This window comes from Rhinolophus ferrumequinum, chromosome 20 (assembly GCF_004115265.2).
Source record: "Rhinolophus ferrumequinum isolate MPI-CBG mRhiFer1 chromosome 20, mRhiFer1_v1.p, whole genome shotgun sequence".
In the NCBI taxonomy this organism is placed as follows: domain Eukaryota; kingdom Metazoa; phylum Chordata; class Mammalia; order Chiroptera; family Rhinolophidae; genus Rhinolophus; species Rhinolophus ferrumequinum.
The window spans coordinates 10282006-10298616 of record NC_046303.1 but is presented as its reverse complement, the minus strand read 5'-3'; the positions used below and the strand labels follow the sequence as shown (position 1 = coordinate 10298616).

The 16611-nt window shown below is 42.3% G+C and overlaps 1 protein-coding gene across 1 annotated transcript; it reads right to left on the bottom strand.

The window, feature by feature from the left end:
* Positions 1–607: 607 nt before the first annotated feature.
* LOC117012272 (retinitis pigmentosa 9 protein) lies at positions 608–14437 on the bottom strand. Its single transcript, XM_033088334.1, has 6 exons — positions 13398–14437; positions 7875–7905; positions 6699–6828; positions 3921–4012; positions 2000–2061; positions 608–1230 (listed from the first exon to the last, which is right to left on the bottom strand). Exons 1-6 carry the CDS (start codon positions 13907–13909, stop codon positions 1029–1031), a joined length of 1029 nt encoding a protein of 342 aa, XP_032944225.1. The 5' UTR covers positions 13910–14437; the 3' UTR covers positions 608–1028.
* Between the last annotated feature and the right edge of the window lie 2174 nt (positions 14438–16611).

The following is a 16611-nucleotide window of genomic DNA, read 5'->3' as shown; positions in this document are numbered from 1 at the left end:
AGGACAGTAAGAGAAGAGGCTGGGTCTGGGTAAGAAACACAGACACATGCGAACACTAATGGCCCATGTGCTGCATGCAGAGCTAGGATGCCAAAGAGAAGTGTATAGCATGCCTGGATTAACTGGCCTTAGTATTTTCAGAAATAACAAGCCCTGGAGATACCTAAAAATTTTCTGAGTCAATTATTCTGGGGAAATCTTGGGATTTGGGCAGTAAAATCCAGTCAAGTTAAGTATAATGTAGCCCCAAAGTTTTTCATTGTTGTTACCAGAACCACTCCTCCCCAATCAACAAATCATCTCAGGTGATTATAAACACATACCTTTTGGTGCAGGAATGCCAATGTACTTGACAGTAAAATAATTCATTTTACAGTTAAAAAAACAACGTGCAGATGTGTATAGCATTTGTGTAAAAAAAGCCCTATATTTGCTTGTGATACAGAAAATATATCTAGGAGACTTTACAAGAAACGTAAAATTGGTAGCCACTGAGGATGAGAACTGAGAAGCTGGGAGAGAGAAGAAGGAAGTTTTCACAATTAAATCTCATGTACCTTTTAAGTTTGGAACACATGCACGTGTTACTCAGAAATAAAACAATAAATACGTTTAAAAAATAATGACTTTTTATTATTCTGAACAGCAGAGAAAAGTCAAGGCTGAAGTCTGGGGATTAAGTAGCCTCGCTCTGGAGGGTGACAGCACCTGGAGGAGCGTCCTCGGAGACTCCCTTAGTCCGGCCGCCCTGACTCTGCTGAGGAATCAGAAACCACAGTGCTCAGCAGGGAGGAGGAGCTGAAAGAGCTTTCCGGCCTGAAATCAGCCACTCTCGAGTTAGCACCTGGGACGATACAACTCCCGCTCCTGTGGTCACGTCTTCACTGGAAGGCAGGTGAGTCACGTGTGACACCAGATGGCCTCCGTCTTGGTGTCACTCCCTCCTCGTTCTTCCTGATCCCACGTGCCTCTGTGCTTTGGCCAGTGTTGGATCTCAGAGACGAGAATGCTGCATGGTCAATGGCCTGTCAGTCCGAGTCTGAACTTTCATTTGACTTGGAAGACTTATGCTTTCGTTTTTTCTTCTTTTTCTTTTCTTTCTTCCTTTTCTTATGCTTTTCTTTCTTCTTCCTTTTCTTGTGTTTCTCCTTACATTCTGAGGAACTGGAGCTGCTCCCATCTTCGTCGTCTGAGGTGGAATCCTCCAGTAGTTGTTTTAACTGTTGTATCCTAAACATTAAAGATTGGTCAAAGAACATAAACCACAATAACTTCAAATAATCTTCTTTCAATACAAATGTAAGATTCATAGTAAAGGTAAAAAGTCAGAAATAATCATCTCATTAGACACAGTACTTATCTTTATTTTTGCACGTTTCCCCCATTCCTGTCCATATGTATGCCTGTTTTGCTGTAACCAGTGAATAAGCCATTTTGCATTTTTTCATTGTCCTAAATATTTCTGCATGTTTCTATAGTCCTTACGATTATAACTTCTAATAGATACATACTTTCTTAAATCATTCTCCCACTGTTCAGGTTCACATTAGGCAACCTACCTCCTCAACAATTGTAACTCAATACCACCAATTTGGGGGGAAAAACAAAAAACTTTTCTTTTTTGTTCACTGTTTTTATTCATGTCTAGAGTAATTTTTAACAATAGCTCAGATCCCTAAAGACACTGGAGATGATAAACTAAATCATATGAAAGAGAATTAAGCATAGTAGAATCAGACACCACAATGTGAGTTGTCAGCATCAACCATCAGTGGGGTGAGTGGGCCGGGCCAAGCCCCCTGCGTGAAATTTACACAAGTAGGACCGGCTGATGTGCTCGTTCCCACACACTGGCCTTCTCCGTGATTACTCCTGCCCTCCAAATATGTCACAATTAAAGGACCACGTTTATTAAACCGCGCCTCTAATACTGGAATGGTTGTTTCCAATTTAACATAATTTAAAACTTGAAGAGGGTTTGTTATCAGGACACCCTCACCTTATATCCTTTTCATGTCTTTTATTCTCTCGTATGATGTCATACATGGGATCTTCATGTGCCTTGAGGGTTAGAGAAGGTTAAAGTTGGGTTAGGCTTCATAGATTGTTAAATTAAAATTAAATCCCTATTTCACTTAAACAAGTTTTTTCCCCCTTGTTTGGTATAATTGTATATTCAACATATTCTAATCCTTCCTGAAGGTCACAATTACTTTAAACTCATGAAGGTTATAAAAAAGATTTTCCAATTATACAAATACAGCATTATGAGTATCCTTTATAAGGAAATAAATCATGGCAGAATCATTATTAAATACTATTCAAGGTTAGAAATATTGAGGTAATTCTTTTGTTCTATGTGGACAGATGATAAAGAGACTATTAAGCAAAACAAGTGAGGTGGAAAATGTCTTTAAAAATAAAAATAAAAAAAGCTCCTCTGAAGTCCCCTTCCCCAATAAAATCTTTAAGAAAAAAATAAAAGATATGTAAGAATGGTTCATTTATAGGTGCACAAAAATGTGCATATGTCCCAGAGGAAGTCTGGAAGTATACTCATCAAGGTACTTACTGTAAATTCCCTTTAGGGAGAGTGGCAAGATTGGACTTGAAAAATCAGTTGTGAAAAACCTTACTATATTGTTTTCATTTTCTTACAATAAGGCAAATGCGTTCTTGTAACACCTGTATAACTTAAAATCACTTAAATTACTTAAAAATACATATAGAGTGAAATATGTGAATTATTTTAAAGATTTTTTTTGTAAAAATGTTACATATTAAAAAAGAAAAAAAGTTAAAAATATCTATTATGTTAACACGTAGGGATGTCCACTGCTAACATTTTAGTGTGGTTCTTCTAATCATTATTCATAATTTACAAAAAATTATAACCCCATTATGTATACAACACTCTATTCTCTCTTTCACTTGTTTTCATGAACATCTTTCCATCACATTACACATTCTTGTAGCACATAATTCTTAAAAGCTATGTATTTCTATGTTATAGTAATTTAAGTTGGTAGGTTAGCCATTGAAGTTGTTTGCTATTTTTCTTTAGTTTCTATTTTTCACCATATAAATAATTCTGAAAATTATCCTTATGCATTCATAAAAATTTGTGTATACTGATGTTCTGTTATACTTTGGATCAATTCTTAGAATTTAGGTTTTTGAATTTAAGAAATATGAATATGTTTTATGTTTTGAGATATATCACCAAATTATCTGTTATAGGAGCTATAGAAATTGTTAGCTGGGATCAGCTAACAATGATTTATCCAGAATATTTTCCTCAAATTAGTAAAATGAAAGCAGAATATTTTCAGTGTCTTAAAATCTCTGGAGAATGTTTGTGGACCCCAGGTTTGCTACATGTTGATAATCCCAATACACCTGATAACAGCACAGTTAAATTTTCTGACAGTTACTGAATGATGAATTAACAGTTACTGAATGATGAATTAACACCCTTGGGAGGTGACTGTTAAAATAAAGTGAGGAAATGATAGATCGATTGTACTGTCATCTCAAGAGGATATATCATTTATACATACTTCTAGTTTATAATAGAAAGACATCTAATCTGTAGATAAAGACTGGGAAACTAGAACCCAGATTTTAGTTATGAAACATTTTTTGAGATAATAATTAAAAAGTGGATAACAATGCTTCAGAGAAAGAACCATTGTTCCCAAGGCATAAGCAAAAAACACTTTAATAAAAAGTTAGTTTTTTGTTAATTAATTAATCTGTTACACAGATTCAACAAAGATACAGTTAACACCAGATAGGTTTGCCAAAAAAGTTGCTAGGAACATATTTTACGTGACCTTCCAGTTTACTGGTGACTGCCTGATTCACGGACATTCACCATCTTTGGGAAATGTAAATGTACACTCTGGGGTTTTACTTACTACTCTGAACTGTTCTAACTTTTGGTTGCCTTTGATAAAGAAAGGGCATTCTTTGTCGCCCGTTCGGTGACCATACCGTTTACAACGCCAACCTAAAAACAAAAAAAAAGGGGATATATTTCTGTAAGATAACGAATTTTTACTTAATCAAGATAAAGTATCAGTAGGTCATATTAAAGATACTCTTCATTAGATTCCAATTTTAAAAGCAAATGCAATCAGGGAGGAACCGTGTAGGATCCCAGAAAACAGAGGGAAACTGCTTCCTACTAAGCAATCCCATGCAAAAAGAAAGTATAATTTTTTTTTAAACTGGGTGTTATGGGTTGACTTGTCATCTCTCTCCCCCCCAGCCCTTCCCTCTCCGGCCATTTATGTTGAATATCCTAACTCCTAATACTCAGAATGTGACCTTATTGGGAGGTAGGGTCTTAAGAGACGCCTGGAATAGATCCTTCCCTAAGGAGGAACCAACCCTGTTGACACCTAGATTTCAGACTTAGCCTCCAGAACCGTGCGACTATAATTTCTCTTGTTTGAGTGACCCAGTTTGTGGTACTTGGTTCCGGCAGCCCTAGCAGACTATAAGGGCATCAAGCAAGGAGGAGTGATTATAGCTAAGATCGGCCAATTTTACTCCGTGCTGGCAGCTACTGAAAATATGTAGTGACAGGAAATAATGTTTTTCCCTTTTTGAGAGTTGGTAATAGGAAACTAATGGAAACAATGAAGTTTGGGGAATTTGTGATCACCACTGACATGCCTCTTGTCCTCATCTCCCCACTATTTTGACTGACTTCCACCTAGGGAAGAAGGAATGCACTCTTAATGCAAATGAAGACCCCTTAAACAGATGTCTGCCTTTATGATAAAAAATGGAGGGATGTTAAATGTGTGGGTATCAAGAAGGATCCAGACCACCTGAGAAGAAAACTCTGTTAAAGGAAAGGTGAACCTTGTTACTCAAAGTGTGGTTAATGGACCAGCAAGACTGGTATCACCTGGGAACTTGTGAGAAACAGTTCAGGCCCGTCCTAAGTTTGAGGAGCGCTGTGGTAAATAACACTCGTATCACTGAAATCAATGGAAGAATGAATAGGGGTTACGTGCGTGTTTTCTCTCATCTGGGATGGACCCAGGTTTTGTGGAGCCTGAAGCTTAGATAACTTACAGGGGAAGAAGAGGTCTTTAGGGGGTAAAAATCTTGCCTTCACAAGACAACCGTATGAACAAATTGTTGGGGCTCCACAGGAAGGTGCAAAGAGGGGCCCTAAGCTTAAGCATCATTAACTTTATGGTAAAACTGGTTCTGGTACTAGTAACCAAACACTCTTCAACTGCAAATCACTGAAAGGAGCTATAAAATGATAAGTGAAACACAACAAACCCCATTAAACAGAACAGTGGTTTTTAAACTTAAAAAAAAAAAGCACAGCAGACTTCTGGGTAAAGATGGCAACTGAAAAACAATTATTTACTTTATCGTCTTCCTGACATCCCATAAAATGACAACAAAGAGAATACTTTTAAAAGGAATAAACCACAAGGACAGGGAAAATAGGAAACAACAGTAAAAAAATATTGGAAATTACAATGCAGATAACAGTGTGCAAAATGAATAGCAGACCCCAGAAAACTGAATTCTAAGCCAGCAGGAGGGAGTACTGAGAACCATCTCAATTTTGATTTGTAGAACACCCAAAAGCTCAGGAGTTGGCAGTTTATTTCTGGAAATGGAGTTGAAGGGGTAGCTTCAAAAGGAGGATTGGTCAAAAGACCATATGCATTGCTCTCTGATCCTTCAGAAAGGAGGTTCATTATCTGGGGAAGGTGGAAGGAGGGCTCTGGCACCAGAGGGCAAGGTGCCACACTGACCACAGGAAGATTATGTGAATGATTGAATCCTGGAGGCTGAGACTTAGCCTCGTTCCTCAAATCAGGTCCCAGGACACAAGCAATATGGCCTTCACCTTTGACAGGAAACAACTTTTCTGTGAAAACCTAACCACGCCTAATGAAAAAGCGTTGGCGATACTGATCTCAGAGATTACTGTTTACAAGATAAAGCCTAAACCTGGAAAATCAATATAATACAAGCATGATCTTGAGATCTAAGAAGATAAAGATCAAAATAACCAACTAAAACAGCTTCAAGTGGGAATGGAGAAAGAGACCGGGACCTGCTATTTTAATTATGTGCACGATGAATCTCTACAAACAAACAAATGTCTTTAAAAGGCAGCCGGACTCTTTCTTCAGATGGCATCTTACGCTGAGGGAGGTGTTGCTGCGCTGGGTCGGGGGGGGCTGTGCGTGCAGCTCTGCCTGCTCCAGACTCACCTCTGTGGCCCGTAGGTCCTCTCAGTTTACCTGGATCAAACTCCAGTACTGATGCAGGGTGACTGAGGCAAGACCCAAAGGGACCTGCCCTCCAAGGCACGCACCCCTTATCTCCTGGGCATTTCTGCCATGGAAGATCCTTTTCCTTACGGGAATGTTACTAAAGAGTATGTACTCAACTCCAGAGGCAGCTAGTGCTGTGGAAAGACCACTGCACTCGCGTCAGAAGCCCCGGAGCCAAAGCTTTGCTCTGCCTCTTACCTCAGACCACGTACTGACACGTGCACGTTGGCTTCCGTGTCGATAAAACACATCACACCACAACTTGAACAGCGCTGTGGTGAGAAGGACTTAAATCAGAGATCAGTGCGCTTTGTACATTGTGGGATGTGACCTGTGTGTATTCGGGCGTGTTACTTGACGCTCTTCCACACTCACACTGCATCACTTTGACTTCCTTCCCCAGAGGCATCCAAAGTCCTCTGGTTGGCGCGTGAGCCAGAAATTCCCTGGCATGCTCATTGCCTGGTACATCCGGTATACAGTCTTCTGGCTTCGTCTCATCTTCCTACAAAAGGAAACAGCGTGTCAACAATGTGGCCACAGCACTGGCGTCCTCTCCCACCTGCTTCAGAACACAGCATCGCCTGCTTTCTCGTGGGCTGGAGATCCCAAAGTCATCAGTAGTTACCCGCTCAAGAACTAGAAAGACAAATGAGACCTGACAGAAAAAACGGAAATCAATGTACCAGGAGAACTGTACCACAAACACGAACTAGCTGTTCTTAAAGTTACGAGTGTTGGTCACACAGAAATGATTTGTGAGTTCCAAATTCTAAGACACAAAAAGTGTTCTGCTAATTTCAAAGCTTTGTGGAATGAAGCAAAGTATAAAATTAAACAAGTAAGGTTTCCTGGAATAATAACAATAGCATGTTAAATTCAAATGGATGATTATACCTTGAAGGCCACTGCCATGTTTTATAATCTCACACACACTGTATTTATGAAATGCTGGGTTTTTCACATTTTGATTTGTTTTCAAATTTCCGTGAATATTAAATTTATAATGAAAAAAATTTGTTTCAAATCTTTGTTTTAAATTGAAAAGTACCAAACAGAAAAGGAAGCTTTGGCGGTGAACTGCCCCTCTAAGTCTCACTCCTGCAGGGGGACACTGACATGGGCGGGGTGCAGGAGGAGGGGCTCTGCACAGGGGGGGCGGGGCTGGATGAGCTGCAGGTCCCCCAAGTCTGCTCCTCTCTGAGCTGATGACATTCAAGGAACGGGCACCAGGAGAGTCAGTCAGCCTGGGGCGGCAGAGCTTTGAGAAGATGCTGTCACAAGTGAGAGAGAAGGGGGGTGATGGCTGAGGAGGAGCACCGGTGGGCCTGCCAGGGTTTCTTAGGGAACAGTCACAGCTGATTAAGTTTCTACAAAGGCACAGGCTTGGGACAAAGCCCGAAGTGTATGAATGGCATCTGAGGAAGAAACAGGGTTATCGTAACGGGAGGCTCAAAACCTTATGGAACTGTTTCATACCAAGTTACCGAGTCTGAACACTGAGTCGCATACATCTAAGGGAATACCCAAAAGGACAAACTTCACACTGACCTTGATAAGCCCAGGAGGAGGTTTTTCATAACTAGAAAGAAAGAAAAAAATCATCAAGCACGTTAATAGGAACATAACACATTTTGATGAGCAAAAAGCAACTGCAGGCTAAAATAAAAAGGGTATATTTAGTAAAAACTTAAAACTATATTATATCTAAAACAGTGAATAAAATAGGTCCAGCACTCAAGAGATCACATATAAATAAGAGGCTGCTATTCCACGTCCCGCTGAGATCTAGAACCTAAGTTCACTGAAATAATAACTAACTTGGTGTCTTAGCACAATGATTTAATTTTTGGAAGAAAGGAAAGAAAGAGATTGCAGCGAAAACGTGAAGTAAGAAGACCCAGGAGTTAATTATGGTCCAAAGAGTGGTCTCAATTGTCAGGTCAACGAAGCATAACTTCTACTTAACATTGAAGAGGGTAGCTCCTAAAACTCTTGTAACTTAATGATTTAATGTTTTCTTCATCCTGAACCTTTTCTTATGCACCAACTTTAAAGACCTTTGAGAAGAGAATAAATATTGTGGGTGCAGGGGTTAGGAAGAATTGACTAAAGGAAAAGTGAAATGCTTCTCCAGCCCTCTAAGATGTGAAAGAAAACAAGTTTGGCCATGTGATACTGTGATTTATAATAAGAAATACATATTGGTCATCATGTACTGTTCCTGGCACATAGCTCCTCAAACCCTTTTACTTTCCTATGTGAGAGCCATAGGGGCATCTTTCGCTATAATATTTAGTTTTGTTCCCAGTTCCTGAAATAGTTCCAGAGCTATAAAGGTGAAAAGACTTTCGTTATTCATAAGTGAGTTTTGTTATTTATTTTCAAAGAAACTGGTAACGAGTGACTTTTGGAAAACCCCTAAGGAAGGGGGCTGGTTGCCAGGGGAACCAGCCCAGTGATTCTCCTGGGTTAGAACTTTCAGTCCCATCTCCAGGAAGGTTAAGATTAATCATGAAGCCTCTACAAAACTCAAAGGATGGGGTTCAGAGGGCTTTATAGGGTTGGTGAGCACATGGAGGCGTGGCACCCCTGGAGAGGGCATGGAAGGAAGTTCTCTGCCCCTTCCTAAAGACCTTACCCTATGTACCTCTTCCATTTAGCTGTTCCTGAGTTATATCGTTTCATCAGTGAGTAAAATGTTTTCCTGAGTTCTGTGAGCCATTCTAGCATATTAATCAAACTGGATGAGGGGATTGTGGAAACCTCTGATTAATAACCTATCAGCCTTGGTTTGGCAATTGGCACCAAAAGTGTGGGCGGGGTGGTCTTGTGGGACCGAGCCTTTAACTTGTGGGATCTGACACTATCTCCAGGTAGACAGTGTCAGCATTAAGTTAAATTTGTAGACATCTACTTGGTGTCCTGAGAACAGGAGAATTGCCTGGTGGTGCTGGAAACCTCCCCTGCCAGCTGGAGCAAGTGTAGTGCTGTGTGTGTAGTTTGAACATAGAGAAAGAAAACAAGAATGTTTTTTCCTTTACAACAGATGATGAATGAGAAATGCCATGAGTAGCTACAGCAAGAACAACTTCCCTTTGCCTTCCTCTCTGGACCCTTTCAAGTAAGGATTGTGATGGAGGCTTCTCCGGGCACATCCTCGCCACCACGAATCCAGAGCTCTTCTGAAGGGACAGAGGAGGACTTACTCCCTAAAGATTCCATAGTAAACAAGTGGGTATACACAGAATTAGCTTTTTAGGTATGCTATTTCGAAGGCAAATACTTACAATATTTTCTAGTGGAAAGCTGTGGCGTATTTTAGGCTCCGGCTTTGCTTAGCAAGGAAAATGGTAACTTGCATACGTTGGGAAGGTGCTACCGTTCAGCAGCAGCCATTCCTCAGAATCATTACTGCCACGCTTTAGTCAGCGGAATGCCCTCGCCTGAAGGGAGGTGGTCAAATTGATGTAAATACCCAGTAATGCAACAATACTTTCTTTTTCCCATGGGAGTTGTACAAATAACATGGCCGGACAAGTTAAGGTCCAGATTCCTGAAAAAATAAGTAAATGTTTTTGCTTAGATGGAAAAGGAGTTTGATGGAACTGTGTATTGTGAAATCTGTTATTATTAGCAGTGGCCTTCCCTAAAAAGTCCATTTTTCAACTCTTTCCAGAAATTCGTTTTTTTCCCCAGGGCTAAACAATTCATTAGTTTATGTAACATGTTAAAGAAGATATTTCTCAAAGATTAAGGTAATATTTAACTATTAAAAATAACAGATTTGGGAATGGGAGCATGTTTACTGTGTAGTTGGCTTTTGTGCTGTGACAGCTGATAAGGTGCATTATCTTTGTAGTTAATCCTTAGAAAATTTTAGAAAACGTTGGTGGAAGCCCATTATTTTGTACCATCTGTGAAATCTTGCGATTATATCATTCAGATTGCTCTGAGCAGTCTGAAGACTAAATATAGATAAGAGAGGAAAAAATTATCTTCCCAAGTGGCTATGGGGGAAGAAATTTTGCCAAGTACTTAAAAATACTCTGGAGTTTTGAGTGCTGGGGTAGGATTTCTTTTGGAAGAGTTCTTCCTGGAAGCATACGCCATTCCAGTTGTTCCTGCAGCTGGCTCCTGTGCGGCTGGAAGGCAGAGATAACGCTGTCATATCCACAGATTCTCCCTCCTGTTATGCCTGGCAGCCCAGGAACACCTGAGTGACAGAACTGGAGCATGGGAGGGAGCACAGAGTGGGAGACGCAGATGCCTCTGGGGCCCGGCAGGTATTGTCCAAGGGTATGAAAAGTTATGCCCAAGTGTAAGAAAGTGACCAGAAGAGTGTGAGGGGACCTAAAGAGGGCATACCAAGGGGACAAGGATTTGAATTTCATTTGTACAAATCCACTATGGGGCTTCCCATTTAACACAGCTGGCTGACCAACTGACTGACCTGCATTCCTTTCCCAGAGTCTTAAAATGACAGTAAAGGAATGAAAAAGGTAAGAAGCCACAAAGAAAACCTAGGAGGAGATACTAGCGGAGAACAATTTCAAGACAATGCTGGGAAGACAATGGAAAGTGGAAGAAAGGAACTGACATCTTTAGGTTGCGGAATTACAACCTTTGGAGTATGAATACTGAATGGATGAAACCACCAGAACACCCCTGTTCTTCCCCACAGCAGGAGACTGTCTGCCCTCACCTTCTGCAGGTGTGCCCAGTGAAACTTAACTGGAGAGACCCTCCCATCCCCCAGATGCCTGGGAATATTGGTACAGTTCAGGATGGTGATGAAGGTGAGCACTGGCTGAAAACAGCTGTCTGAACTGTGGCACCAAAGTGACCTCCCTCTCCATCCCAATCCAGAACACTGGTACGCAGGCCTGAGAATGGAAGGTTCTTTGGACAAACTGAACAGGCCCCAGGAAAAAAACTCTTCATATGTGGGAGTCTCCATGAAAAGGGCAGATCACAGCCTCATATTCCTACAGTGAAACAGTCAACAGACCAGCACCTTTGCACTCTCTCATCTGTCAACAGCCCCCTGCAGAACAGCTTTATAATGCCTCACTGTTAATGGGAGGAGACTCAAGGATCCCTGTGCATTAGGAAAAAATCCTCTAAGTGAAAGAGATCAAAAGGAAAGGCAAAGAAGAAACAGGCAATGGAAGGAGAAAACAAAAAACTAACGAGTATCCTCAAAGATGAGAGAAGATACATGATTGATGAAATGATAGGTTCTATGAAAAAATTGTTCTCAGAACAAGGGAAAACTCTTGAAAATTAAAAATATGATAACTGAAACAAGTGCAATGGAGGAAGGGTTGGAAGATAAATCAAGAAAGGTTAGGAAAGAGAACTAAAGCTCCATTTTCTGTGATATGAGGTTAATAGGTAATTCTATTTAGTCAAAAGAGGGATAAGCATATAATTTAGAAATAAGTGTTTAAATCCCAGTAGGAAAAAAATGACAAGTTTCCTTATTGAAGCCTTGGTTAAAGGGAGGCCTCCAGGGAGTGTGGGGGTGGCTGAAGAGGGATGCAGACCGCTGGTTTTTGTAAATTAGTCTTTCACTAGTATTTGATGTTTAAACTACGTGACTCTGGAAACAAATTTTTACTTGAAAGTACACAAGCTTCTGAAGTAGCCAAACCAAATATGTCAACAGCCGGGAAGTTTTAAATTTCTGAAACTGAAAAACCCCACTGGTCTGGGAATCAGACATCTGCGTTCCTCTTTAGTTTTGCTAGTTTACAGGTCAGTGTTTCCTTGATTAGGTTACTCAACTGCTGGATCTGCATTTTCTCATTTGCAAAAGGAGGTTATGATGTCTCTGATGTCTGGGAGTTAAGAAATAAATGTATTAACCACTGTCTGGCATCCTACACTTATACTGAGGGCTGGGCTGAGCTTATGCTGGGAAACAGTTTTGAGTATCTGCCTTAACAGAGCAGATGGAGAGGCCAGGGTGGAGATGCCTGCAAAGCGGGCGTGTATCCTGCAGCCACTGCCCTGAGGTGACATTCAGCTCAAGGGCCACAACGAAAAGAGCAGGCAAAGCAACGCACTTTGTGTCACAACTCCCAGAAGGTTAATAATGAAGCATTTTAACCCTTTGAGGACCTTCCCTTACACGATCCTCTTAACATAGGTAATGAAAGATGCCTGAAACAAATTTACACAGAAAAACTGACTTCTATAGCTACTTACAGAATCACACAATCTTGGAAAAGAAGTGGAAGGTCATTAATCCAACCTCCTACCTGATGTTTACAAATCTCCTTTAAACTTACCGTTCTCCCCCCAGTGGCTGGCTGGACTCCCCTTGGGCCCTCTGGAGCTGGGGAGCAAGCACAGTGCCCCCAAAGTCCGGCCACGCTCACCAGCAAGAGTATGTCTCTGGTCCTAATATTTCTCTTTGACGTGGAATCGGCCTCTTAGTAGCTTCCAGCCTCACGTCAGGACTGAGGAGAGCACGTCCACACTCTTCATCTGACAGCCACCTTTCCAGTAGGTGGGGATCAGTCCCTTACCCCACTGTTTCTTCTCTCATTTACCACGCTAACGTTACAGGGCTGGGTTTTCTCTTCCCTCATCAACAGAAGATGGAAAGATTGCACCGACTTCACAGTGGGCCCAGTGACCTGAAAACCGTGCAAGGCCTGGGACCAAAGCACTCAGCTGCACTTCTCGTGTATTCAGTCCCCAAATCCCGACCGAACGCCTGCTAAGTGCCTTAGCGCCGCACAGAGCCCGCACCAAACTCCGACGCCTCCGCGCGAGGACTCAAACCCTGGCTCCCCACCTCGGGAAGCGCCCCCCACCCCGCGTGCGCCCCGGGGCGCCTCGGGGGCGGAGCCTGCGCTCCCTCCCGGCCTAGGCGGCTCCTGGGCGCCCGGGACGCCGACCTTCCCTCCCGCAGGGGTGACGGCTGCACGGCGAGTGCGCGCGCCGCTCGGGATCGGTAACCGGCAGCCGGGCCCAGCAGCCCACTCGTGGGTCTCCGAGGACCGCACTTAATGCGCCCACACGGCGCCCGTTCCTCGCGGGAGACGGGGGGCGGGGACTCACAAGGACTCCAGGTGCTTGAGCTGCTGCAGCTGCTGCGCGTCATGCCGCCGCCGCTTCTGCTCCCGGCGCCGCTGCAGCTCCTGCTCCGCCGGTTCCCGCGCCCGCCTCGCGGCTCCGGCCCCCTCGTCGTCGCGCCCCCGCCGGGACGACATCGCGGCCGGCGCGGCTGTGGCGGCGGCCAACACGGCACTTCCTCCGCGCTGCGCCCGCCTGGCCCGCAGCGCCCCCTCCCGCCGTCGCCCCGCGGACTGCCGGCAGAGCCGGGTGTCCCCGCCGAGGCCGCCTGTCCCCGCCTCCCGGCGCGCGGCCTTAAGTCCTCGGTCGAAGCGCGGGGCCGTGTTGCTTGGCCGGCCGGTGCCGTGTGTCGGAGCGCGCCCCCTGGCGGAGGCCGAGCGCTGAGGATGCCGGAGGTGGGAACCTGGGAGCCCTTCCTGTCGCCAGGGACCTCTCCGGACCCGCTGCCTACCCTCGCGGTCTCCAGCCCTGGAGGCCAAGGAACCTGGGCAGGTCATCTTTGTATCCCTCCAGTGGCTGGACAGACAGGAGCTGCTCCTTACGTGTCAACAGGATTCATGCAGTTTTGGAGAAAGGAAGGCTCTCCATAGGAATTCTCCAGTTTTCTAGAGCATCAGATCCTTGGTTAAAACAGTGTGTATTGTATTTAGAAAAGTATATGTGCTGGAAATGAAAAGCTAACGTACACTGATCGCTTTTTATGTGTTGGTCATTGTGTTAAGTCCTTATAAGAGTTGATTTAATCTTTATAAACTTAATAAGTACTGTTAATAACTTTATGTATTATTCTAGTTTTATATTAATAGATAAGGAGAAGGAGGCCCAGAGAGAGAAGTGACATGCTGAAGGATGTAGAACTAGTATGTCTTGGAGCCAGGATGCAAAAGTGTTAGGTGCTTATCTGTTGTCACACAGCAGCATGCCGTCTGTCCCCTTGTGCCTACCCCTAAAAAGAAAGAAGAGTCTGTGAGACTATTCCTTTCAGGGACATTGCTTCACCTTTATGCCATTTCCTTGTTTGGCCCCAAAGGATGGCTGGCTAGCCAATGATGGGTAAGATTCCTCAAAGGAATGACCTAAGACAGGCACAGTCATATGGGAACCACCAGGAGAATTCACGGGGTTGATAGAGGTGGGCATAGACCCCCTCTCCCCCTCACTTTCCCCCCGTCTGAGGAGAGCTTCTGCCTCTGTGGCTGTATTCCTTCCCACAACCTGCTTGGGAAGTGATTCTATATGTGATAACATCAGTTCTCCATCTCAGTAGGTTTTCAACGTAAAGGTGTTGTCCCCTGGGGAGGTACAAACAGTAATTATTTAGACATCATGGGACTTTCGACAGGCAAGGGTGATGGGTTTGAACCAGTTTTCTGGTATGGTATATGAGACTCAGACCCTAGAAAAAACAATGCTACTTCCTTGTATGTGCATCAATAAAAGCCACAAGGTGGCCCGATTCGGGGCTCTCAGTCCTTTGAGGCTGTGAGACCCTTGGCCCCTGTTTCAAAACTTCCTTGATTTCTGTTTTCTTTCTTAACCCTTCACCGCCCCTTCTCGTTCTCTCACTGCCTGTGTTGTGCTGGACATGACACTTATAGGTTGTGTTTTGAAACTATCTGATATATGATTCTTACATGTATCTAATGTATGATTTTAAAAAAATAATGTGGGTTGTGTGAGTTCTGCTTTGGGCGGGGGGTTTCATGAATCTGCAGTTAGCTGGTGGCTCTTTGGGGTTGGTTGTTTTAGGATGGCTTCACTCATGTGTCCTGGCAATGAGGATGACCTGACAATGTATCTCATCATCCAGCAGCTTCAACAGGTCATTTACATGGAAGTGGCTGCAATATTTCCAAGAGAAGCACGAGAGGGGAAGCCAGAGTGCATAAGAACTTTTCAAGGTTTTGCTTGCATTACGTTTATATCTCACTGGCCAAAGCACGTCATAAAGACAAATTAAGATCTAGAGGTGCAGCTGCAAAGTCACATTGCAAAGAAATGTGCAAACAAAAATTGGAAAAAACTACAGCCATTTTTGTAAACTACCACACTCATTAAGAGGAATTCTGGCACCGCTGTTGAAAATAAACTATTCATGCTATAAATGATAAATAGCATTTCCAGCAAATAATAGTCTTCGTATTATCTCACACTGTGAATGAAATAGGTTGGCTATTGCAAGCTTTCAGAAGTTTCTCTTATTATAGGATTTTTTAAAAATTGAGCGTTTACATTTCTTAGAATGTTGAAATATAAATGAGTAAATTGAGATAATTTTCACTTATTTTCATACAGTATTTTATTCTGTTTTAAAAACTTTTATTCCAAGTACAAAGATAATACATGGCCATTGAATAAATATTGGAAAATATTGAAAATTAAACAATTAAATCTCTCTTAAGTCCACTTAATAGTCACTATTACAATTTTTGTGAATATGTCTTCCAGTATTTTTTGTATATTTTTTCTTTATAAAAATGATACCAAATCTTATTTTTTAAGACTTTTTCTCACCAATATGAACTTGTTTTCAAGTTGAAACATTTCAATCATTGGAATTTTAATAGGGGAATAATAGTATTTTATCATACTTTTCCTATGCTCCTGTAACTGGCACTCCAACTAATTTATTTTTATTTTTTACATCCAATGTGACGGTTTAATAATATCAAAGTATTACAAATTAATGGTATTGATGATTTTCATGAAATTCTTTAAGAAATGTGATAATTTAGAATTATATTTTCTAGTGGTAATGTGAATTGGTGGTGAAAACAGGAACTTAAAATCTAAGCTAAAATTCAGTGAAAAAAGCAAGAACAAAAGTGTCGAGTTTGGTGAGTGTCAAGTTATTATACTTACACTGAATTTGAAAGCAAAGCTGTATGGACCCTCAGAAAGAAAACACCTATCAAAGTACTTTTGGTGGCTAACTGGGATCTAATTCAAAAAACAAAAACAAACACAGCCTAGGAGCTTGTTTCTAAACAAGAGCTTCTCAGGAAAGTTTAGCTTCAAGGGAGATGCCAGTCCTGAACTGCCTACCTCCTGCACTGAACTTCCTGCCTGTACTATGTTCTTGTCAGCTGAGCCAGCCTTTATAAAGGAGTTGATGGAATCCTGTTTCAACCAATAGGACTAAGACATTCCCTGTTCGATTTGATGTGTGTGTCTATATCCCTGAATCCCTGACCAATCA